The sequence below is a fragment of the Echiichthys vipera genome (assembly GCF_963691815.1).
Source record: "Echiichthys vipera genome assembly, chromosome: 7".
Taxonomy (NCBI): domain Eukaryota; kingdom Metazoa; phylum Chordata; class Actinopteri; order Perciformes; family Trachinidae; genus Echiichthys; species Echiichthys vipera.
In genome coordinates, this window is record NC_139832.1 from 15,351,074 (window position 1) to 15,377,078 (window position 26,005).

A 26,005-nucleotide genomic window follows, 5' to 3' on the forward strand; every position below is an offset into this window, starting at 1 on the left:
GAAAGGGATATGTCAGTGGGCTTGTTAGTGATGAAGAACTAACAGATGCATTGAGATAAGGCAGCCAAGGTCTCAGGAGAGGGATACAAGAGTGCAATGAGGAGTAATACAGTGGTTTAGTGAGAGGTAAAGAGAAGGAGAGAAGAGAGTGGTGAGGAAGAGATTAAGGGAAAAAAAGGCAGAGTGATAGACTGGCAGAGACGAGGGTGGAGAGAAGAGCTGGATGAGAGAGAGGAGGGAGGCCGTCTCGTAGAGCGCTTACAGCGCGCATGGAGCTGGTGTTAGAGCGAAAGAGAGACAGAGAGAGAGAGGGAGGGAGGGTGGGAGGAGAGAGGGAAACAGAGGGAGGGGGTGAGGTATTTAAACGCTGGAGCAGGACAGCACAGGCGAAGCTCTGAACTCCCTGAGAGTGAAGGTAGGACAGGGAGAGGAGGCAGAACAACAGAGCTCTACAGTTTTCCTGACGGCCAAGCCCACACACTCACACATATAAATATTGCACATACAAACACACACTCACACACACGCACTTTTGGACTTTTGACTATTTGTGGACTCCAAAAGCTGTCCTCTGGAACTCTACCTGTGCCTTCCTCGCTCCCACTCAACACTCTCCTCAACTCTTCACCCCACCATCACTCCCGTCAGTCCCTCGCTCGGTGAGGGCAGATGGCCATGCTGCAGGCTCTCTGGGGAGCCTTAGGCTGTGCCCTGCTGGCCCTAGTCTTGGGGAGCAGCAGCGTGGATTTCGGGGCACCCCCTGCAAGCTTCTACCCCCGTTTCAACCCCTTCTTCTTCCTGTGCACCCACCACGGGGAGCTGGAGGGAGCCGGGGTGGCAGAAGGTGGGGGAGAGGTGCTACTCACCCTCCAAATTACGGGCAACCCCATCGCCTACACCCCTGGACAGGAGTACCAAGGTGAGCACACCCCCCTACGGTGTTCACTTATTTTGTCTTTTGTTTTTTGTTGTTGCATGTTGATGAGAATGGGATCTATTGTTTTAGCAATGTGTGTTGAATCACATAGAATAATACATTTGTTGAATTGATCTGATTGTAAATAACACTAGTTGTGAAAACCCAATGCATTTTCCATCATTTTGAACAATAGTTTCCCTCTCGTTAAAGAAATTCACTTTGAAATTGTAGTTGTTTTTTTTTTGATGAATTTACATTGCTGAAATGTGTTTAAATTGTTATTGTGCATTATGTGCATTTCACATTAAAGATATAAAAAACAACTTTGTGATTAAAAATTCCACACATGTGTAGTGAATACATTTTAGTTGCAGGTGTTTTGCATTCGCTGGTTTATGTGTGCTTATGGGAGTGTGCTGTTTGTGTGTGGTGGCTGTTGTTAGAAACCAGCATTTATGTAACTGTAATAAGTAGTGATGCTTGAGTGGGACTCCTGTTCAGCGCAGTGAGCAGCTTTGGTGTTTTACTGAGCTGTGATCCTGATGCTCCATGTGTAGGTGGCTTCTCCACACAACCAACAGCAAGATCCCTCCAACTGAATGAGAGAGAGAGAGCGAAAGAGAGAGAGAGAGCAAAAACTGCGAGTGCAAATGAACAAATGGAGAACCATAGACAGCTCTGACTGAAAGAAATAAGGATTAGAAATCAGCAAACCATGTCTGTGTAAGAGCAGAAAGAGATTAATGTCCCCTTTCCCACACTGATGTGCTGGCACCTGGTTCTGGAAACATGATCCCCTCTGACCTCTCAGACTGTGTCATCATTGCTCAGTCACTCACTCTCACCACTCAACTTAACACTGGGGACAGTGACCCGCACAGGCCACCACAGACCGACTAAGGTCACATTCCCATGCAGCTATCTTCTTCTCTAATGGTTAAATATATACACATTTCATGTACATAACTGATAATATCTAACTACCTAAATATACACATATTTTGGGTACATTACCCGTATCTTTACCTAACCCAGTCTTTGTTGTATTTCACCTAATTTGATATGGCAAACACTGTACTTTTGCTGTTAACAACTGCAATCTATTTACCATGGCAAATAAACCTCTTCATTTCAAAAAGGATATGTGTATCAGAGTTTGTGTAATTGTATATGGAAAGAATGGGATGTGAAAAGGCCAGGAAAACAGAGCAGGAAAGGAGAGAAGCCTGGAAGAAGCAGTATTATCCTCTGTCTGAAATAACAGTCCGGATCAACCCTTCAGTCAAGCACCTTTTAACGGGCCGGGCTTGTAGGGAGAGCGGGTCGAGGAGAGATTTGAATAACTAGCTGGTGGATGGGAGGGATAGAGCGCACAGAGAGGTTTAAATAATTAGCATTAGAAATGTGGTGGACTGGGAGGAGGGAGAGATTTAAATAGGGCCACGGCTTGGATGGAGTAGGGGGAGATTTAAATGACGATGAGAGGATTGAGCAGATAAGATACCAGCAAGCGGGGCTTGCACGGAAAAATGACAGGGTTCCAAGCTGCTCGCTCTTTTTCTCCATCCCATGTTTTGGCACACGATGACATCTCATTGTTAAATTTCTGGGGTTCTGACTGACTTTGCATGGGGATGGAAGGAGAAATGGCAGGCGGGCAAGGGAAACATGGCTGGCTGTTCTTAGTTGTGCAATCAGAAGCAATACCAGTCTCTGTCCTACTTTTCTACCTCTCTCATCTTCTCAAGAATGGATGGTTATATCCACAGTCGCTGCTGGGCTCATTGTTGCAGGAATTGGGTATTTTGAGGGCTGTATATACAGGTGTTGGAGTGAGGGCGGACATGTTTCTGCCTGCTTTGCTGAAAGCAGTATGAGACAGAATGATAGAAAGGGAAAAACAGTAAATCCAATCTTCTAGTGGTGTGAAGGAAAGGGCAAGGGAAGGGCTTGTGCCTTTTTTTGTCTCCTACAGATGAGCGTTTGTATTTTATTCTTCTGTTTTTTTATCTCAATTTGTCAAATTGTTTTTTCCTCTGTTTTGTCTGTGCTCTCTGGGCTTTAGTTTTGGATTACATTTGGTTTAATCTTCTAAAAGCAGTGTGTGATCTAACCACTGAACGAGCTGCATGTGGAAATGGTGGGCGGAAAGGCATTAGAGATGCTTGGCCGCGTGGTTGTTGAAGGGCTTTAGAAAAGAAAACTGAAGAAAGAGCGTGAAGGAGAAAGGTTCTTAGTGGAGGGAGAGAAAGTTAGAAAAATAAAAGAGATAGATGACCCCTTATAAAAGAGACGGGCAGTGAGTGTCTCCGAGACCCACCTCGGTGTTCTGTGCCTAGCCGGAGGAAGATTCTGTGTGGCTGATTTGTCGTATAGTAATTGGGTTTCTGACCTGACCTCGCCGCCTCTCACTTCTCTGTTGCTTTTAAGTGATAAGACCATGTGTAGGCAGCGTACTGTACTGTGTGTGTGTATGTGTCGACGAGATTACTGTGTTTAGCTATCGGAATTAAATGACCAAGAGAGGTTGCGTTACTCTGTGTATGACATGTTTGAGAGGGTGGGTGTATTGGCAGGGTCATAGTGGACAAAATGGAAACAGAAATACTGTAGAGACACTCTGAACTGAACTGCTGGGGAACGGAATTGAGGGGAAATGAAAAGATTTGTGTGCTTGGATTCAGACTCTGGGGTCAATCGTTGTACCAGACAAATGGAGACCAAGTGTCACTCCCATACTGCCCACATACAGCCTTTATCTTTCAGAGGAGAGAGAGAGCAGCGAAAAGAAGTAAGGTCACACTGGGATTTGAGCCTGTCCTCTAAATAATCAAACAACCCTTTTGAACCACTTTTGCTACACTCAGGAAGCAGTTCTTTATTTCAATTATGTGCAAAACATTTTTTTTTGTCTCTGACCTCTTTTAACTGCTGTGGGAATGTGAGATGTTCTCCCTACAACAACTGTGTGTTTATAGGAAGCAACATCAACACACAAAACCCAGAGCCATGTTTCTAAAAAGATGATCAGAGAGTGCTGTTTTTTTTTCTGAACCAGGCCATTCTTGTTTCTTGTCCCTCTTCTCTGGAAACATTACGTGTTCATTTTGACAGAGGAACAACAGTGTTCAAGAAAGGATGGTGACACAGTGGTGGGAAAACAATTCCTCCAAAAACAAAATGTTTTGGTATCCGAACAAAACGTGCCCTTTCCAGTAAAACACATTGAATTCAAATTATGAGCGGAGGGCACATCACTGTGTTATGCAGTATGATTAGAAAGCACAATACAGTAGGAAAGATTGGCGAGGGAATGGAATAGCAGTGATATGTCCTCTGCAACTCAGTGGAGAATAGCGAGAAAAAATGGAGGGGCATTAGCAGAAATTAGGCCAGTGAGATTGATTGAGTGTCTTCTTGTGTTGACGAATTTTGACCATTTTTTTCCTGTCAAATTCATCCTATTTTGTAATGATGCGAGTGCCCTTGTGATTAAAGCTACAGTTGTGTCTATCAAGCTTGTGTCTTTCAAGCGCACTGCATGTTTGTTATGTCTGGTGTCAGTTGGTCTGTCGATTTAATGTTTATGGTATTTGAAAAGCTTAAGTGAGTGCTTGTATTCCCAGTATGCATATTTGCATATAGTGTAGAGTTGTTTGTGTGTTTCTACTGTATATGCAGGGTTATTGATGTCAGTGTGAAGCACTGCATGAGCCACTCACACAAGCCCCTGCTGAGACATGAAGGTTCAGGTAGGCAGTGTGGCTCACTGTATGTAGTGTGTAGGGCTCATTGTCCCTACACACTATTGAAAGCCAAACAATATTCAATGGGATTCAGCAGTGTGTCCCTACCACAATGTCACAATAGAAAAACAGGAGTAGAAATGGTGGTGCCATGGAAAGAAGTGACCGAGGGCAAAACAGGAGAGCTGCTTAGAGAACTAGTTGACAGTACAGGCTGAAATGGGCATTGCTAATCTGTCAATGGCCTCTACAGCAGTTCCTATTCCATAGACCTTTTCATGTGCAAATGATTGAAGAGGCCCCGAGAAACAATCAACATTTCAAGGAGATTTGGACGTGGCCGCTAAATGACATTCTTAATGGGAACTTGGAGATAAATTCATCCCCACAAAATGCCATCAGCTCTTCCCATGATAACCTATCAGATTAGACATTGTGGATTACTTCAGCAGCTCTTCTGCACAACCACCAGAAACAACTTGCCTTGCAATGGGAAAGAGGCCATTATCTATCTGCAAAGTTTATTACTTGTCGTGGTTCAGGGAGTTTTTTTCCCCTGTGTCACCGTGCTGTTGACCGCTGTCTGTAGAACAACAAGTCAGTCATGTTGAAGTAAAAGGTCACAGACACAAGGTTTCCACAAGGTAAGGCTGTAGGAAAGCAGATATTACCTTACCGTATACCAGGGAGACTCCACACACTCACAGTTGTCTTTGTCGAAAACAACAAAATGGCATGACTTGTTAGACTTGTTAGCCTGTTAGATGTCACAATAGCCTTCTGCAGCACTTAACCTCTGAGGGGACCATCAAGGGTTTACTTTCTGACCTCGGACTGCTTCTTGTCAGTGCGGCATTGCTTTGAGCTCTATTCCTACGTAGTGATTAGATCTGGCTGATGTCCCTACTTTTCCCATCCACCAGTCTAGTGCTCCTTACATCTCTGTAGACGTAACTGTAGCTTTTCATATTTATCTATTTAAAAAGACAAAGAAAACTCTTTAAGTATTTCTTATGGTGCAGTAAGCACTGATCAGTGAACCATCAAAAGACTGGCCTAGTTTGTTCATGCAGACATCTAGTTTAGGGGAAAAGGGACAGTGAAAAAAAGAGGTAAGATGGGGAAAAAATACAGGGGCTAGTGGCTAATGGTTTAATATTGTTCTCTCGTGAGCAAAGGAAAGTCAGCATGCAGATAGCAATAGCACTTTCAAGTGGTCCGAACCCGTGCATTCATTAGCTTCCCAGCTCTTCAGCCTCTGCCTCCTGCTGCTTTGTCTGAATAGGTCACTTCACTGAGTAGAGAGAAGTGTGTCATGTGTATTACTGTTTGTATGGGCTTGCTGGGTGTGTTTGGGTGTTCTGTCTTTGTGGACATTGAAGGATGAACCATTTAAAGATCATTGTATTCACAGAGATATTCCAGTTTCCTTTATATGAAGGAGCAGATGGGCGAGAAATGAGAATGGATATTCATTGGGAATCGTCCCCTTTGTCACACATGCATGCTTGGCCATGCACATGGCACTCAGCTCGTAGCGGGTGATCCATCATGACATAGAGACAGGTCAGATGTTATGCTGGCTAAACACAAATGTCCCGATCAGTGGGCTATTACAATTCTTTGTGTCGATGTTAATACAGAATATGACATGATAACATGAACAGGAGATTACTGTTTTCCTTATGTCAGGCGCTAAATGGCTGCGTCAAGTTGTCTACACAGGAACAAAGTCTACCTATCATAACATACTGTACAAATCTACAAGATCGTAATGATGCTACAACAAACTTGCAGTGACGCACACATTTGATCTGTCTCTGCCTTTGTGCTTTCTGATAAAGAGGCGGTGAGCTGCAGCAGCTCTGGAGAATTTGATCGTTGAGACGGCCCAGATGCCCCCTATACGCTACATTTGTGGAAAATTGATTCACTGCATCAGAGTATGGAGAATCATCTCAGATAACAGTGACATTGTTAGCCTTTGCCAGGCCAGTGCCAGAGTGATGCCAGCACGGCGCCAGGTGTGTTAGAAAGAGCTAAAAATGAAGGCAGTGAGTGGATCCCTGCCAGGCAGAGGTGTGTGTCTGTGCCAGTCTTATCTGGGCAAGCGGCGAGGAGCTCTTCCATTTTTTATTTTCAATTTCCTCAGCGGATTCATTTTCCAGCCAAAACAAGAAAGCTCTTAACAAGCAAATGTGAGATGCATTTTCAGTAACTTTCATGAGTGGGCAGATGAGTGGGCGTAAGTATTTTCAGGATGTTAGAGTGTGTGCTTGCCTTTTGGGGGTTTGCCTGATTTGGAGCATCTCTGTTGATAATACAAACTGCAGATGCTAGGGCTCCTGCTTTCTTAGTATGTACTCGCTCGTTGTGTTTCCCTTGTGTCCCTTTCTGGTGTCTGGAGGTTTAAGTTAAGACAGCAACACTAACACAGATTCCACTACTTGAGCAACATAGTAGACCGCCCCAAAAATATGGTGACACTATGAGTTTTTCCCACGCCTGGAGCACAAAGCGAGTTGGTAGCATTCTTGTTGGTTACTTACTCACATTCCTGTTGCTGAATATTAACTTTGATGAGGAATTCTGTATTCCAGTCATTGCCTTAGTAAGAAACAGAACACCAGCTCACAGAGCCCACACAACAGACCCCAGACCCTGAGGGTGTGAGGATGAATCCCAACCGCGCTGTATTTACTGCACAAGTTTTCCAATAGAAAACACAAGGGAAGTCCCTTCTACAGTCTATTTGAATAGGTTTTTTTACTGGCACATTACAGTTCCCCCCTCTTTCCTCTGCCTCTTTGATGTTTACTTTCTACTTGGAAACAGGTTGTAAACATAATTACAAAGTTTTTTTTCATCACAGAAAGCCCAAACACAAGGTCTGCACATAACATTAAGAGCCCCGTGTATCTATGCAAACTCATGCTAATGTCCCCATCCCAATCTACCTCATAACAATGGACCAGTGTTCATTCTCCTTAAGGAGTACCGAGTGGCTTTAAGCCGGATTTTTGAAAATTGATGGATCCTTTTTAAACCTTTCTTCCCTCCTCCCCATCCTTCATGGTGGACGTGTTGTTCTCATGGGGTGGTTTCCCAGCCGCTGTTGATTAGCGTGTCAGCTTTGCCGATGGCCTCTTCCTTTTAGAGAATGGAGCTCCTGTTGGAGGATCGTGTACCTCCTCCTCCTCCTTCTCCTCCTCTTGCTCTGGATCCTCCTCCTGGCGGCTTCATTCAGAGAGCTGTAATCCCTGCTTGGGGGGCAGTGTGTAGTCTGTGCTGATAGCATTCAGAGGGCCTTGTAGCGCTCCAATGGACCCACAACAGAGGAGGCGGCATGGTGCAACTGGCTGGGTGCTGGGCACATGGCGCGTGGCACAGGCGGATTAGCCCCAGCTCTACCCCCCATTCAGCTCCAGCCTCCTTCAAACAACCAGGCCCCCTCTGCCCACAGAGACACGGCAGGCTGGCCAAGGTAGATTACACATCTGCACACATGCTCAGGCTCACAAACATCGCTGCTAAAAGTGACAGCATGGGTGAGGGGGTTAGTGTTTACAGGACCCCTGAAAATACTTAATTCCGCAAATGCTCTGTTGTGAAATCCCACATATCAAAGCTCATACTTCCAGCCCCCACAGGTCCACGTGTCATCAGTGAGCTCTGACTCAGGATCAGAACATCCAGAGACACTCCCAGTAGACCAAAATGAAGACTAGTACATTTATCTTGCTTTTAGAGTTGATCAGGAAGCTTTCCTTTGCCTTTCACGTGTCATCAATAAATAAATAAATAAGAAAAGCCCCTTTCTGCCAAAGAGTACTCAGGAGCAGCATGTCTTACAGCTCAGTGGATGGTGAAGAATAAGAAGAAGTGAGACTTCACCTTCCTGCCTCACTGTACTCAAGAGAGACTGACTGTGTCCATCCATGTAAAGGACAGCGTTCCTTTCTCTTTGGCTCATTTCTATCCTCAGACTCTTTTTACTTGAACATTATTCCAGAGCTTGCAACACGTGTCTGTTCCCTGCCGCTCAGTGCTCACACCCACAGGGACCAAGAATATGAAATGAGACCAGCTCCTAATCACACCTCAGCATTTACCTCTGCCCCATCTGGCAGCCATGCCAATGGCAATTAATAGGAAGGCATGTTTTTTTATTGAATCATTTCAAATACCTGTAAACTCAACATTTTTGTTTAGATGAAGTACTTATCAGGTGTACCAAAAAGTAATACATAAATAAATAGTGGTGGCCAGTTGCAGTTGACTGTGCATGGGGCTGTTCCTCACTAAAGTTAAACAACAGTACAAACTGTGGTGGTTAAAATTGGAATGCAGCAACTTTTGGTTACAAACACACACAATACCAATACATCCAACTGAGGGCAGACCCCTTAGTCTGAGCATAAACATCACAATGTCTTTGTCAGGGACTGAACACATCTGTTTGTGTGCACACTTCACTGTATCTTAACAGCAGAGGATATAGAGTGATCCAGTCATTGAGTGATCCTCGCTATCAAGTGAAAGCAGAGGTCTAAGGTACAGGGGAAGAGGGAAAAGAGGCGGGGATGAGAGGAGGGTGATGGAGGTAGCGCATCAGCATTAATTACAGCAATGAGTGCATTCTTACCAAGCCGAGCTGGTGTGATTAAGACTGGATGTCAAGGGAAACACTCCCCATTGATCCACTGCCAGTAGAGACCATCTCGTCTTTCATTACTGCAACCAGCTTGTTAATTAGAAATCAATCTTTCCCCTCTGCTCTCTGAAGCCCGCCCTCCATGCCACTGTGTCACTCTATTTCTACTCAAACATTCATACCCAAAAGCAATGGAGGCCCGTCAGACTTTGAATAATGTCAGTACTTTTTCACTTAGTTGGCCATAATCTGTAATTTTCACGCCAAGAAAGAGCAGGGAGCGGAGAGCGAAATGGTGAAGCACAATATCCTGCCTTCCTTTCCAGCTCCCAGGACGTCTTTCAGTTCTTTAAAAATTTGCCAAACTTCAGGATTGCTTCATGTTGAGGACTGAATTCAAATTTAAATGCTGAATAGCAGTTATCATGTTGTCTTTCAACTACATCTGTGGGCAATTTTGTATTTTAAGGATCAATGAGACCCGTAGATGTTTTTCTGTGGAAAACTAAATGAGACCAAATAGCATGGCCCATGGCTCATTTATTTTTAAAGGGTTTTAAAGGTTATTTTACATAATTTCACATCAGTTGAACTCTTTTGATTGAGTATTACTTTGTACTTGATTTGTTTTTTCAAATATGTGTCGCATTATCGTATATAGCTTCCTAACTAGGTATATAAAAACAAGTGCTATGATGATACTGTGTAAGCAGGGAGGAGAGGGTAAAGAGGCTGTGCAAGAGATGCTGTAAGGGGTGGACAGAGTGGTGATGTGAAGTGAACCCCTGTGTAAAGTGACAATTCCATTATTCATATTAGAGCTATTATATCTGTGATAGTGGGAACATGGTTGGGACTGCTGCCAGCCTGTCATACTGCAGGCAACTTGAGTCTGAGTTTGTGCTGTGTGTGTGTGTGTGTGCTCCTATGTGCACATATGCATGAGTGTGCATACAGTAATAGGAGGTAAAAGGCAGTACAGCTGTCTTTTCTTGCAAAAGGGGACTGTATCCAGATGTTTCTGGACAGCAGGCAACCAAAATAGTTACAGGCACAGGTAGATGGACTAACTTGCAGATTATTTTGTATGCCATCTTAAAAACTTACAAGAGAAAGATATGTTTTCCATTTCTTTTGGTGATAACAATATCCATGTGAAACCATACCACTGCTACTTTGATGTCGTTACTCTTTTGTCAGGTGTGGTCCCTTGAAGCCATGACTTTATTGCGTAAAAACTCACAGATTTTGTTTAAATTCCATACTAATTGTGTGTAAGAAAAGATTTTTGGAACTCAAATTTGCCGTCCAACATAAAGTGATTGTGTTTTGCTTTTCCCGAGGCTAAAACTGTTCAAAAGTCCAGGTTGATACTCTGATAAAAACTGCAGTTTGAAGTGTCAGCCCATGAGGGCGGCTCAGAGGAGGGCAGGTGCACTTGATGCTAACTTAATCACTTATTCTCTTTCATCTCATGAACCTTAGTGAGCCTCGAACATGCACTGTTGGAAATGCAGGGATGGAAATTCTGCATACATAACAAAAAGCAAGGCTGTTTTTTGTGGTTTAAATATTGTTTATATTTTTTTAAATACAATATGAAAATACAGTATTCATTTTTAAGGATAGTTCATCTGTTGGAAATTATTCAATATAAGCACCATGAGTGATTTTAATAAAACATAACTCAGTAGCTCTAAGACATTGAGATTTATTAAGTTTGGTCTATTCCTCTCCTTGTATGTGATGAGAGGTGTATTTTGTGTGTCACCAAAAAATAGTCCATCTCCCCACTACAAGGATGGACTAGATCCCGTCTTTATTTTTGACTTTTATTTTCTCCTGTACTGTACACCTGTCAATTCTGCAGTGGCTACAAATTCATCTTGGTTTCGATCACTTGATTCTTAGCATAGAGTATATAACATTTCTAAATGCCATTAAATAGCCAATAAGCGTTATGCTAAAATTACTTAACTATGATGCAGCCCCAATGTCTGTCTGTTAGTTAATTTTAATGGCATTGTTTTCTATCTATTGGAGAATAGTAGAAAAGACAAAATTGAGAAGGAAGTCTGCTTGATTGTGTCTTCACGAGCCTTTCTGTACCCCTTAGGTTTACACAAGAAGTGATTAGAGCCTAAAAAAAACCTTTGTTGCGCTTGATTCTGTATGGACGTCATTAAACGATGAAGATCGAGAAAGTGGTTTCAGAAGTTAAGCATCAACAGGTCAGAGTGAAAAGCTACTTTTCATTCTCAAAAGCTCTATCTTTCTATCTAGACAAAAGTTTTCTCAAGCCACTTTACATATAGAGTAAGTAAGACCACACTCTTATTTATGATTTTTACAGAGACCCAACAATTCCCCCATTAGCAGCAACAAGTCGCACTGTCTTTAATAATAATAATAATAATAATGTGTGGTTATTCAAACAATATGACCTATGTGGCCAGGCAGGTCAACCTGGACTGAAAGAGTGTAAATTTTGATAACATGAACTTTTGTCCCTCTGTGTATCTGCAAAGCCCTGCTCATCCTTGTCCAAAGTTTCAAGGCCTTGTTTTGACAGATGCCTTCCGGTCATGGCTCGCTCAGCTGTCAAGCAGTTTGTGGAGAGCTGTTGGGGGCTCTGGGAGGTGGAGGAAAGACGAGCTGTGGCAAGGGGTTGAAGGTCATTTAGGCTAAGTAGCCTGATGTTCCTGAAGGGGACATTGAAGCCAATGAGGTTGACAGCTCGGACCTCATTAACTCCTTCCTGTTCCCTATCTGGGCAGCTAATGGAGCAGGTGAGATGGAAAGGAAAATATGCAACAGTGTTGGAACACGTCCAATGTCTCAATATTATCTGCGTATAGTTTCACAGCTGGGCTGTTTATTGGCTCTTTGTGTTTGACTATTTGCCAGTGTATGAGATGATGATGTGTCTACTTACATGTGTGGATGGATGGGGTAAGTGTCTTAAAGCTTACCATAAATTGTTAAAATATATATACAAGTGTAATAGTGTGTGTTTGTGGAGGAGTTGTGGTTTGAGTTTTACCCTAGTTTCTAAAGCTGACTGAGCTTTTAGAGTTTTCCTACATTCCTTTGACTGTGTCTCAGGAAGTCGAAGCCGTACTAATGCAGGTTTTCCTCTGTAACCTGCATTAGTAAATACAAAGAAAAGTGTATGCTCTCATGATAAACACCTTGGCTTTTAATTGCATGTTAGCATTGTCGCAGTATGGCTCCAACAAGTAAATTAAGATGTTTTGCTTGTTAGGACTGGATGGCTGAGACTGAAACTGTTTCTCTGTCTGCAGAACACATGGTGTTGATCATACAGTAAGGATAGTTCACTCTCCAGTCCTGCTGGCAGTCACCAAGCGACAGAGGGAAAGAATCAATGTAACCCTTTACAGCAGCTACCAATTGTGCATTTCATGAATGTCCTGAATTATATTACCTCCATGCTGAATGTTTTGTTTTTAAATCTTGTGCTTTAGAAGATGACTTTAGTAATAATGAAGGATTATTTCACTGCTTCAGGTCTCTGATCTTATCCAGTTATCTTTTGCACTTGTATGTTCAGTATATATTCTTACCCTTTTTTCTCTAATCAAGATTGGTAAAGATGAGGTCCATATACTAGAACTGGAGCTTATCAAAACCCATTTAGAGTGTGATAGCAGAGATCTCTACTTAGATGGGATGTGAGTGCTATTTGAGGCCTCTGTACAATGAACCAATGAATAATGTTAAAAGCCCAGAGAGATGATGTGCTATCAAAGCCCCTCACAGGTAAAGAGAGTAGCCTTTGAGTTGTCAAAGCGTGATGTGCTTCTACTGAACATGCAATGTTAAGTTAGAAACCGTGAAGAAATGTTCTGTCATAACTGATTTGGCCTTGTTGATTAGTGGATATGCAATCCCAGTGGGGTTGTCTTCCTTGTAAATCAAATGTCAACCTTTTGGCACATCACTGAGAAAGAAAAGCATATATAGCACCATAGACTGTATAAAAAAATGGACGTAGCCTATCCCTCGAGGACCTTTCTCTCAACCTGATCCAATTGTACACGCCTACGGGAGTCGCCATCTTGTTTGACTTTGACTCTGCCTCATTTCTGCTTACCAAAGAAGGGCATTGATGTGACATTGAGGGGATGGAGATACGTCCATCTGGCTGACATATTCCTCCGAGGTGAAGTGAGGGCCAGCGGCTAGCTGTCACTCGAGGCCGCGCCCATAATTATGAGACATGACCTAAACATACAGACTAGAATGTTTTTTGTAAAAGGCCTTAAATAGGTTTAAATATGCTGTTAAAACGGCCTATTTAACATTAAGGTCAATGAGAAATAGCTCTATTATGAAACTTGCCCCTAGTGGCCACTGGGCAACCTGCAATTTTTGGCACTTCCTTATTGGATCAACCAGGAAGTCGCTGTGGTGGGGGCTTGTATAGCACATTGTGTGCAGAATAATATAACTTCTAAATTGCTTGCAGATATGCAAATGGTGTTACCCCAGTATCCATAATAAAAAGAAAGAAAACATCCCTAAAGCATAAAAAAACCATTACACTCTGGAGACTTAGGAAGATATAAACGGAGGCTTCTTTTTGTGTAGAATAACTTACACTCCTATGCTTGCTTGTGATCAAGCATGTGACTTTCAAGCTCATATAAATGTAACCAGACACACTCATACATTGCATGGTATGAGAGCAGCACAATGAAGTGTGATTCTGAAGCAGATTATGTGTGAGGAACAGGATGTTGGTGACAGAACTGCCTCTTCACTCCTGTTTTTCTACACGGCTGTTGCAGGGGTGAAGCCAAGTTAGGAAGGCAGGAAGGCTTCAACTCCCCTCCTCGGTAAACAGAACCGCAACAGAGCATGTTGGAGCCAGAACAAGAATAGGCCACACATTATAATCTCTGGCAGTTATCATGAAAGGACCTGTAAACTGGTCCCAAGAGATGAATTGCTTTCATGCAACAAAAAAAAAATGTTGGAGATGTTGCTGTTAATCAGACCTGTAGAAGCTCAGTTGTCTCTGATCTAATGTTTCACAGCAGCAGATGGCAGTGCCAGCAGGCCAGGATGGTGCCAGAAGGTTACGCAATGGAATGATGCCTCTAAGACCTGACTGGAACACCACATGACACATATATGTGCAGAAATACACTTCCCACACAATCTTCTGAAACTGTAGAGAGACAGTCATACTTACAAGATGCAGTTTGTCTGTATCTTCTTGAATTTGTGGCCAGTGTAAAGGACCAGTCTTTCCCTTCCTTATCGGAGGAAATAATGGCCTATCCATCATGGTGTCATGCTCAGGTGACTGACAGTTTGAACCATTTCAGGAAGCTCAGAGTGAAGTGGCACCCCAACACTGGCATGACCATGGAAACAGATGGAACTATAGCTTCCCCATGGTCTGGCGTCCATTTCCTGGTACTCTCTAGGGCACGTGTTTGTCTGTCAGTGGGATATGGGTCAGATGGTCGGCTATCTTTATCCAGATTGCTGCCAGGAAAACCTCCATCCATTTGGAAACAATAAGGGCGTCCTCCTGGTTCACTTGGGGTGGGGGGGATTTCATTAATAATATTTTCTGTTACAGTATCTCTTTTGCTGTGTCTTGCATTTCAAATTATTTGCCTCAATATGTGACTCATGCTACCTTATGCTGTAATTATGCAACAGTACAGATGATATGTTATATCTGGTATAAGTGAGTGCTACCAATTTAAATCGTGTCCGAACCTCTTTGTGGAGCCACATCTTTCCAGTCCTGGGGACTTCTGAAATTTTTTTGCCAAGACTTGTTTAAGTAAAGTAAAGGCTATGAATGTAGGTGCGGTGAAGACTGCTGGGTGTGTTTGTATACAAAGCAGAAAGGAGCATTTTAGGCCATGCCAGCCATAAAGGGACTTAAATGCAAGTGGACTAGGCTGCGATGTAAATCAGGTCTTCAGTCAGAGCTCCCAGACATATTGTCCAGCTCCAGCCTAGTCCCTCGCCACGCTGCTTTCTAAGGATGAGCTCATGACACCAAGCGTTTCCAGCCACAACTTTTAGGATACCACTTTCTTCGTGTCCCGAATATGATTGCTGACCCAGCATAGACTGAGCAACACTCATACTTCTTGATTTTTGTTCAAGGAATCGACCAAGACCATCGATCAGTCATTGATGCTCACTCACTCTGTGTACTATAAATAAAGAAAGAATAAGATGAGAAAAAAACAGATTCACTGTCTACCTCAGGTGCATTCATTTCTCAAGGCAACAGCGCATCTCTTTGGGACTAGTGTAAAACCGTACTCGTATCTTATAAATTTTAAATATCTATTCCCTGTCTTCCTCTAGTACCTTGTTTGTCTCATGTTGAGGATGCTTTTTACAGCATTCAGGATATGGTGATGAACTCAGGTCATGCTAGGAACTAATGCTGTTGTTCTTGATTGCCTGGTGGTCAGAAGAAGTTAATCAGTTAGTAAAAGGTTGTTGTTCCGCGCATGGATAAAGATAGTTGGAAAATAGGCTTTTCAATATACTGGCAACTATTCCTTATCTTATTACTGCTCATAGATTGTCACAGATTAATAATTTCCCATTACTGATTAGATAGCACTGTGTGTATTCTGCGAAGCGTACATATGCGAAGCGTACATGTTTTGTTGCCATGTGTGGTGTGCTGGTACTTTGTGCCTTAACATTACTCCTGGTGGATCCAGAGAAGTGAAGAAGGCCCCGGGCCCATCAATAGTTGAGTAGGAGCATGGTTGTGTGTGTCTGTAATGAGGCATACCACATCGCATCATCAATATTACATGCTGGCTTAGGGCCAAGGGATGTGCTCTGCGGTGTGCTCAAGTATAAAGTACGAGTGTGTGCATGTGGGTGTTAGTGCTATGCATAAAGTGTAATGAGCGTTTTTGCAAGACCTCAGTTATGTGCACTTGCAACTACAGACACCAGATTTCTCCAGGAGCATGTAGAAGACCTGATGTGGAGTCGAAGTGAAAGGTGAGAGATCAAGAGCAAAGGGTGTCTGTAGGTCAGGGTCTAAGGGTGCACCTGACTGCTACAGAGAGCCAGAGACTATGGATTAGAAGTGAGAAGGTTCAACTCACAGTCGTTTCCTGTTTCGGTGTCACGCGTGTTTTCATCACCTTTCAGAAACACATACAGTTATTTGAAATGAATTGATACTATGTGTTTATCTAGAAATCTCTTTCAACTGCTCATGTTCCATAGTAAAGCTATTTGTCTTTTTTGAGTCTAATAGTAGGAAAAACCTTAAATTCAGTGCAGATGTTTGGATGAACTGTGTTACCCCAACACCTGGTTGTTTCCACATGAACAAATCACAAACAAGTGCACACAGTGTGTTTACACACAGATGCTCACATGCACAGAATGGGCTAATATGTTAGATGTTAATAAAGCTCACCCTTATTCCCTCCTCGTGGCTTCTCATCCCCCTCAGCCAAGTGAACAGTACTCAGAAATGAAGTATGGACAAGAATTTTAAAGGCTACCATCAAAGGCCTCCAGTCTCCTCCTTTAGATCTGTGTGTGTGTGTGTGTGTGTGTGTGTGTGTGTGTGTGTGTGTGTGTGTGTGTGTGTGTGTGTGTGTGTGTGTGTGTGTGTGTGTGTGTCCACAGGTGATTGGATCTGATCTGATTGGCTCATCCATCTGTTGCGTTCGACAGGCAAGGGAGAGAGGGGTGTTAGAGACCTGTCTAAATAATTTAGCTCTTGCATTTGTATTGATCAGGTAGTGCTACTCTCCGTAGGCCACTCCACTACTACCCATCTCTCCATCCCTCTTTGCCCCAGTTCTTGTTTTTCGATTGTAACCTTGTGCCCCTAGCTTTGACTCCCCTTCACTCTTTCTACCCTCAACTTCCACATCAAACAGAGCGCAGGCACAGTGCTGCTAGGGAGCAAAAAATGCATGAGAAGGGAGTGGATTGGGAAAGTGCAGGAGAGGGTTTTTTTTTTTGAATGAACAGGAGTGAGGCTGGGATAAAGGTGTAAGCAGTGATAAAGAGAAATAGCATGGTGGAAGCAGAAAAAAATCTTTTGTGTCTATGTGTGTGCAGCTCTATGAAGGGGTCTATGGAGAGTAATGGAGTGTGTGTAACCTTGGTGATGCAGGTCACTGGAAATGTAGAAATGAGCATATTGTGTGTACGGTACGGAGGCTGGTGATGACTGGTTCAACTTAGTGCGTTAATCCAAGTCCATTACTCCATTAAATACTGCATCATGCCATGGCCTTGGATCAATACAACATCATGTAAACACTGATAACCTTTCTCACAATACTCTGGGATAGATTTGTTGAATACGTAATGTATTCTGGGAAGCAAAAATAGCATAAAAGACAGCACATGGCATATGTATGCACTGCATAAACATGATAATTGCTTCTTTGAATGTGGAGGTCTTTTCCATGCATTCTGTTAGTATTGCAGAGTTAGAGGTGCACTGAGCAGCATGGATTGAATGTGATAATGTTTCTGTTGCCGAGCAAAATATCTTTCTCGCAATACACCTTCTTGTACACATTGTAAATGCTGATAGAATTTGGCACTGCTCACAGCTGACAAGAAAAAGGAATACAGAGAGATTTCTTGTTTATCACACAAAGCCATTCATACAAAAGAGAAATATTTGCAGACAACTGAGACTTATCATTTTATTTGTATAATATGTTATATGGACCAAGAGCAACTGCATACAGCCCTCTCTTTTGATTGATTAACATTACATTCATTATATTTTACATCAACTGTGAAATGTATGCTATTCTACGACTAATGTTATTGTAGCTCTGTTTATTCAGATACAGAAGCCAAGCATATACCGTTCATCCCGCTTGAAAAAAAAAGCTTTGGTTGCATAGTTTTATGAAGGAAGTGTCAACTATATGCCTGGAAACTATAAAGTAGGCATGTTTTAAAGATTCAGCAGCCTTAACAAGTAGGTAATTTACTGTTGTATACTGTAGTGGAGCAGAGAGCATGTTGAATACAGCATTAGAGCTGGACTTCTGTGTAAAAAAACACCACAGGAGAAGAGATGTCTGGATATAATAACAAAAGTTGTGGGATGAATTACTGAGGCTTTGATATGAAAGAGAGACAGGAGGGGGAAAGATGGGCTGAACTCTCAGGGCAGGGTGTAACACATCCAATATACACAGACACATACAGAACACACACACACAGACAAACACTGGGTGCCTTCTGCGAGGATGTGTTAATGGAGTCACCCAGACAGACAGGCAGGGAGACTGGGCCACACAGGAGTCTGCTCTGCCCAGATTCCAACATCGAAACACACCAAGCCCAGAAATATGAACGCCCTGAGACTAAACCAACATGTTGCTATTCCTATAAAAAAATAAAAAGTGCTGCCGGTGTCTCTTTCTTTTCCCATTCCCTTTTCACCCCAAAAGCAGGGGAGATTCCAGGGTCCGGAAATAACAATGCCTTCATCATTCCCCACTGCAAAGGATTGTTTTCCTAAAAAAGTGTATAAGTGTATTTTTGTGGGAGTGTGTTCTCCTCTGAGCCGCAGACTGTTCCCTTGTGCTCTGATCTGTCTGGCGGGATGCTGTCCAGTGGCTGAGCTCTTTTCCTCCAATGATGTAGCGGGCTCTGTGGTCCCGTCACTCGGGGCCTTTGTTTACTGGGTAGATCAATAGTTAACTTGCTGCTGGATACACTAAGCTGTAGAGCTGTACAGCTGGATAATAGACTTCGGATGGTGTTCTGCTCTGCTGTTTGTTGTGACCTGTGATGAATAGGGGCATAGCAAGGCTATCAGGGTTACAGCCAATTAGCCCATCAGTCTGTTCTAATGTGGTTGTCAATAGAGAAACGGTTTGATTAAAGCTCTGTGATTTGTTCGGGACGAGTAAGATTACATTCTTGAGCGGCTGGCCGTGAGACAGACAGTGAGGTGATCTTATTGGTTTTCTTGTTCAACTACTCTAAAAGTGACTCAAAGCTCCATTTCACAGGTGTGTGTGTGTGTGTGTGTGTGTGTGTGTGTGTGTGTGTGTGTGTGTGTGTGTGTGTGTGTGTGTCTGTGTGTGTGTGTATGTGGCATTATTTGCTTTAACACCTGCTTGCACATATGTGTGCTCTCTTCTCCTCCTGCAGGGCGTTTAGTCTCATTGACCTCCCAGTAAATAGTCACTTTAGATTTCCATTTGTTAACACTTGCACCCTTTGCTCATTAGCAGCATACACTTCCAGACTTTCTGTCCACGTGCATGTTCATCACATCAGCTAATTATCAATGAAGCTTGCAAACGAAGTGTGAACATAATTTAGTACTTGCAATCTCCGACACCTTATCAGCGGTAAATTACAGTTTATCTTCCAGTCCTCTTGAGAGTTATCACTAAAGGGTCACTAAAACCTGAAAGGATAGTGTATTATATTTCATAAGTTACATTTGGGAAACACTTGCTCTATGCAGGAACCAACTGGATTTGGAATTGCTATAACGTTGGATCTTGAAAGTAACTTCAATGTTAAACATCTTTCTCTTCCTTTTCTCTTCAGTAACCATCTCTACCAGTGTATCCTTTGATGGTCTGTTGGTAACTGGCCTCTACACCTCCACGCCAGTCCAGTCGGCTCCCATTCCTGCTCCAGCAGCCTTCGGCTTTGGTAAGTCTTCATAAGATAACACCGCAAGCTGTTTAGGGTGGCTTCCTCACCCCACCCACGCTTTTTGTGCCAATACAAGCTCCTCATTATCTGCTCGACTTAGCTTTGCATTTTAGCACAAGACTTTTAGAGCTGGGTCTATGGAGTGAATATCAGTGAGCATGACCCAGCTCAGTTATCCACATCCGTTCCCAGAATCAGCACAAGACCGCTTCCCCTCCTTTCGTGACAGGCCATGATGGATGAGGAGTGGGGATGATGGGACCATGGGTTCGGCCATATGCGTTTTGATGCTTGAGAGAAGAAAAACAGAAAACTGAATCTGAGATTAGGAAAGGACATTGGAGAACCCAGAGACAGACGTATATGAGGCCTCTGAGAGATAAAACCAAACTTCAGATAACATAAAAGAGAATATTAATGATCATCAGGTCAGCTGGTCAAATGTTGAGTTACAGCAAAGGTGCAGTGGTCAGCTTTCATGCATTTGGTTTTATACTGTATCATTATAATAGTAAGAAGTTATCCATGGATAATGGTTTTGGAAAACAATTTAGCAATTGGGTACTTTTTATTGTTGGTTGGCTATAAAAACGTTTAACACATCATGCTAAATTAATATTCCAGCTGTCAAATAGTTTTCTTAACATTACTATTATAAATTTTCTTTGCATACTGTGTGTGTGTGTGTGTGTGTGTGTGTGTGTGTGTGTGTGTGTGTGTGTTAAATTAGTTCTAAAATTGCTTTGACAAGTACAGTACAATTAGGATTTTAACACTCAGATTTAGTGTGCGTGGATGGAGCCCCTGTGTGCAGGAGTGGGGGCACTCTCAGGGTGATAGATTGGCCATAAAGAACTCCTCAGAGAACAGGGCTACTGGCCCAGAACTGCTGCCCAGCGGGATCACTTATCCTGACTAACTCCACTGTTCTTCAGGCGCTGAGTTCACCCCGGCCAGTGCAGCTCTTCACTCTTGGCAGCCCTGCTTACTGGGGAGGCATCCAAGCAAGGATTGCGTCACCTTTGCTTTACTCTCATTAATTTGAAAAGTTTAAAGAGAAGTGCTGCACAGACTGATAGGCAGCAGCTTGTGAGACTGTGAGTTTCTGCATGGTTTGTTAAAATAGGGCTGCAAAACCTTCCGTTACAGTATGTGTAAACTGCTAAGCAGCAATGCCGTCCAGGTTTTTACAGCACCAGTCACTCAGTCGGTCCTCAGCTGAAGAGTTCTCTACACTGTGTTTCTCTGCTCTGGTTCTCCTACAAAATCTCCCAGTGTGGGCTTTGGGACTCCATGGAGTTACCCAGAATCACTGTCAAAAAGGCAAAACAGAGGGGTGATTAATTACTGCAACCATAGTCCTCTTCTTAGCACCCATGGCGGTAATGCTGTCTAAATTACAGTTTTACTTTTTCTTTACTATTCGTCTGGTCTATCATCAGATAGATAGGATTTTCATGGGACCCCCCCATACTCTATATACCCTACACAGCCTGGGTCTACAAACCATGGTCCATGACAGGGTGTCACTTCTGGGTAGAGAAGGTCTAGCCTTGAGAGGGCTAAAGACGAATGCTCCCTGAGAGAGAGAGAGAGAGAGAGAGAGAGAGAGAGAGAGAGAGAGAGAGAGAGAGAGAGAGAGAGAGAGAGAGAGAGAGAGAGAGAAAAGAGAGAGAGAAAGAGAGAGAGAGAGAGAGAGAGAGAGAGAGAGAGAGAGAGAGAGAGAGAGAGAGAGAGAGGAGAGAGAGCTTCATCAATGAGCTCATGGAAACCTGGTGACATCGCTGTGCATAAGAAAGCCAGTATTTGAGCAAAATGCCTTGAAGATTATGCAGTGGAACAATAATGGACAAGACACCGCTTGATGTCTATTGTTGTTGGGACAAATATAAAAGGATCGGTGAGGACAAGAGGGTCACAAAACTCCACAAGGGAGTTTATGATACCAGTGTTTAGTGTAGAGGGTCTAAGATAGGGTGTGGTTCCAATCCCCCTCAATGGAAGCATGTATGCGACAAAGGTACACATGGACAGCAATGCATACATACACATAGTATTCAATAGAGAAATTACCATCAGCTCTCACTCAAAAGCACATACACACACTCCAGCTGTGTACAGCTGCTAGAGCGGCGACTGGTTAGGGTTACATGTGGCTGACAGATGTATCAGTGCGGGAACCAACATGAACTCCAGCAGGGGAAAAATGAAACCTCACTGCACTGCACCGCAGGATTGCACACACAGGGAGAAGATCAGTGGTAAATCAAGATGAATCTGAATGTTTTTGAGATTTTAAAAAACTAGAAAATGGTAAACAAGAAGAGAAGGAGGCACTTTTAAATTATCTTTTATTTCTGCTAAATTGTGTCAGTGGAGAGAAAGAGGGCGAGTAAAAGAAAGACAAAGAAACTTAGTAAGCATGAGTGGTTTGAAACAGAGAAAAATGAAGATAGAATAAACAGATAGAGGCAGGAAGTTGTGGAGACGGAGAGGTTAGTGTTTGTACACTCTGTGTGGGGATGTCTCGTGGTCGGTGTGGTCAGAGCTATTGGAGCGAGCAGACAGACTGGACAGTGGCCCCCGAAGAGAGAATTACTCTTGGTCTTTTGTGTCAACCTTCACTAACTTTTACAGAAAACTAATAAAACCAGTGCATGACCACACCACATGCAAATACACATGATGGTTCATCCTTTTTCTTTGTCTTTAATGTTTTTGTGGTTTTTGTCCGTCACATGCGTTAATGTAGATACCTTCACACATACACTCACACACAGACACCACGACATGGAGACAGAGAATGAGCATTTTATTGGCTTCCACTCCCTCTGAGTAACAATGCACTTCACACCACATTAGTTAAAAAAAAATGTGAAGCTTTGAGGGACTTTTTACTGCGTCGCCAGAACACCCACTCGTTGTCGAATTAGCTGAAGTGTGATGGAGCAATTGGGGGGCAATCAGGGTTGTCCGAGGAATGCTGTATCCCCGGCTTTCTAGGCTGAGCTGCGGCTCCGGTTTCCCACTACTCGTTCCCTCTACTGCTTAAAGGCAAGGGATCCCCGGTAGCCGCTGGGTGGCTAACCACAAACCTTTATGATGCTGTAATTGCTTTTCTATGGCTATTGCAGACTCAGACAAACTGGAGCTAAAAACAATGTTAATTTTGGGAGCCAAGTCCACTTGAGAGAGGCAATGAGAGAGAGTGTAAATTGACTGTGGTTTTTATAAATGTGTCTATAAGGGGCCCAATACACCAGTCTGGCTGAGGCACAGTCACAACAGTTATTCTATTTCAAGGTGTGAGGGGCTGGCAGGAAAGACTCAACATGTCACTGTGGGGATTCATACAGTCACAATATACTGTTAACGGAAGAGGTAGTAAGGTGATTTGTTTTATTATATTGTATAGTATAGTTAGACAACGTAATTGCTCATCAGAGACCTTTGTAACATATTTTACCGTGAAAGTTTTATACTCTGTATGTATGTGTGTGTGTGTGTGTGTGTGTGTGTGTGTGTCTGTGTCTGTGTGTCTGTGTGTGTGTGTGTAAAACATGCCAGAAAAGCAACATGAGTCTGGACTGAGTCAGCTGCTGCAAAATTCCAACTTCTGCTTCATGATTTTTCCCTCCCCTGACTTTTATTCCATTAATAGCTGTTTCTTTCCATTCCAGTCTCTTGGCTTTCCTAAAGGAACTCACACAGCTTACAAAGTGGCATTTTCAAAGATTTTAGGATGAAAATAATGACTTTTGTACATTATCATAATTCTGATTTATGTGGTTTAGGTTCAGTTGAGAACAGTTTGCTGTTGTATGTCGCACATCACTGACGTGGTGATGTATTGGACCCCACAGGCCAGGGCCAGTATGGAAAGAAATGTCACATGTGGTCTGACTGGTATTTCTTCCCTTATGGCAAAATGTTTCCCCTCACATCATTATCCACTCAAACACAAAGACAGAACAAGTATTCATTCTAAATGTCTCCAGATATTTAATAATAACGATGAAGAAGAAAAGGCACTTGTAGAGAGGAGAGAGCTTTGAAAATTGAGAGGAAAATGGAGAAGCAAAAATGCCAATATGGGGCTGACAAAGTGTTTGAAATTAAGGGTATAAATATGAGTGGAGGGTGAGAGGAGAAAATTGGAGAAAGTGTGCTTGAAAAATGGCAAAGAGGGACCAATGAAAAGGAGACCGCATGTGATATAAAGAGGGGGAAGGAGGGAGAGAAAATGAAAGGATGGCGTTCCATCACTCCCTCTGACGGAGTGGCTGATTGGTGTTGCTGTGCCAATGCTGAGCTGCTGGGAAACTGGTCATTGATGGATGGCTCGTTTGCGGGGTGATGTTTATTTTGTCGTTAATTTGCATATTTGTATGTATTTGCGAGGTGGTTGGCTTCTGCTAGCAAGGATCAGTCCCCATCTTAATATGATGGATCTGGCGGTCTGACAAAATGGACAGCTTAGTGACAGGGACATCTAGCTGACACTCTGTCCCCATGACGGATGGGCTCATGCTAACACACGGCCCGGTTAGAGATGAAATCCTGCTGCACCTTGACCTGTGGAGGAGGAGCCATAGAAGGTGTGCGGTCAAAAGCGTAACCACCATACCTTACATACATTTAAAATCGAGAAATAGAAACACACAATCATGAATGGTCTTTCCTTCTCATTATGCGCAATTATGCATTCAAATCCTGATATCCACATGCTCATCCATCTCGAGGCTGAAGGTCGACTGTCTTAGCCCTCCTGCCACCGAGCCAGATTGAATGTCAGCAAGAATGTCAGACTATGAGAGATGGCAGCTCATCATGTCAGTATTTACAGAGACACACTCGCAGGTGTGATTCCTACTGAACAAAGCCTTGTTTGGGAGCACTTACAGTCCCAGGAGAGCGCAAGTGTGCTTCCACATACTCCTTCCATCAGTGGGATGAGGAGAAAAACTGAGATGGAGATAACGTGTACGGAGTGATTGAGGATAAAGAGGAATGATATAGAGAAAGGGTGGTGCAAGGAGGAGAGAAGGGGCGAAGGGGTTCCCATGGGGAGAGAAGCTGTCAGTCCCTAGGAGACTTCAAACGCACTGCAGCCCTGTGATCAACCTGCTCCCTGGCTTTCTGCTGACAGCTCCCTGACTGCGCCGCTTAGACTCCTTCACACACAGTTACACACATACACACATATATAAACTTGCTTGCTACCATAAGAGCTCTCACACTCGCTGATTTATCCACTCATACCACAACACATTCAAATTCCATTGACATACGCACACTCATGCTGATTCTCACACTTTGGATGCACATCTATGACACATTCACTTTGACATCCAACCTTGTAATAACCTTGGACACTACCAAAGTTACCCTTTTGCAACTCCGTCAAGGACGTTGCACAGTTCCAAACTGTTGCTCCTGAACGATAGCCTAAACAGAGGCGAGGTAGTGCTGGCGGTGGTGGTGATGATGATGTTGATAATGATGATGATGACTTATCTAAGCCATTACTCCTTCTCTGCTCAGGGCTGAGGCACCCAAAGGCAGATCCCTCCTGATGATGAATTCATTAGTGCAAAAGATGAAATGAGTTGTCAGGGGCAGGGTTATGTATGGGAGGTGATTTGTGTCCTCTGCGGCACAGCCTTAGATCAGACTTGAGATCGGCTGGTCGGCTTGCTGTAAATCTCTCTGCTTTGCTGGCACAGGACTTTCCCAACCCTCGCGCCCAGACTGAGCCTCTGTTCTGTGCCTCACATTGCCCGGCACGTCCTCCCCCACTAATCTCACAATGCCTTGAAGCTGCTAACAGGTGGCTAAACATTTGGGTGCTCTCAGAGTCCAGAGGAATGCTTGGGTGATTATGCATCAAATGCGCAAATCCTTTTTAAAAGACAAAAGTAACCCCACCTTCAAATAATTCAAAGAGAATAAACCATAATCCATTTTTAATTAAAGGTGGACCCACAT

General features: G+C 43.2%; 1 protein-coding gene across 2 annotated transcripts in view; it reads left to right on the forward strand.

Moving 5' to 3' along the window:
* Positions 1-438: 438 nt before the first annotated feature.
* reln (reelin) overlaps positions 439-26,005 on the forward strand; it is a 92,402-nt gene continuing 66,835 nt past the window's right edge. For both annotated transcript variants that reach the window (XM_083917261.1, XM_083917262.1), the window contains exons 1-2: positions 439-919; positions 19,907-20,014. In XM_083917261.1, coding sequence (XP_083773387.1) covers positions 670-919; positions 19,907-20,014 — 358 coding nt within the window. In that variant the 5' untranslated portion in view covers positions 439-669. The remainder of the gene's footprint in view (positions 920-19,906; positions 20,015-26,005) is intronic.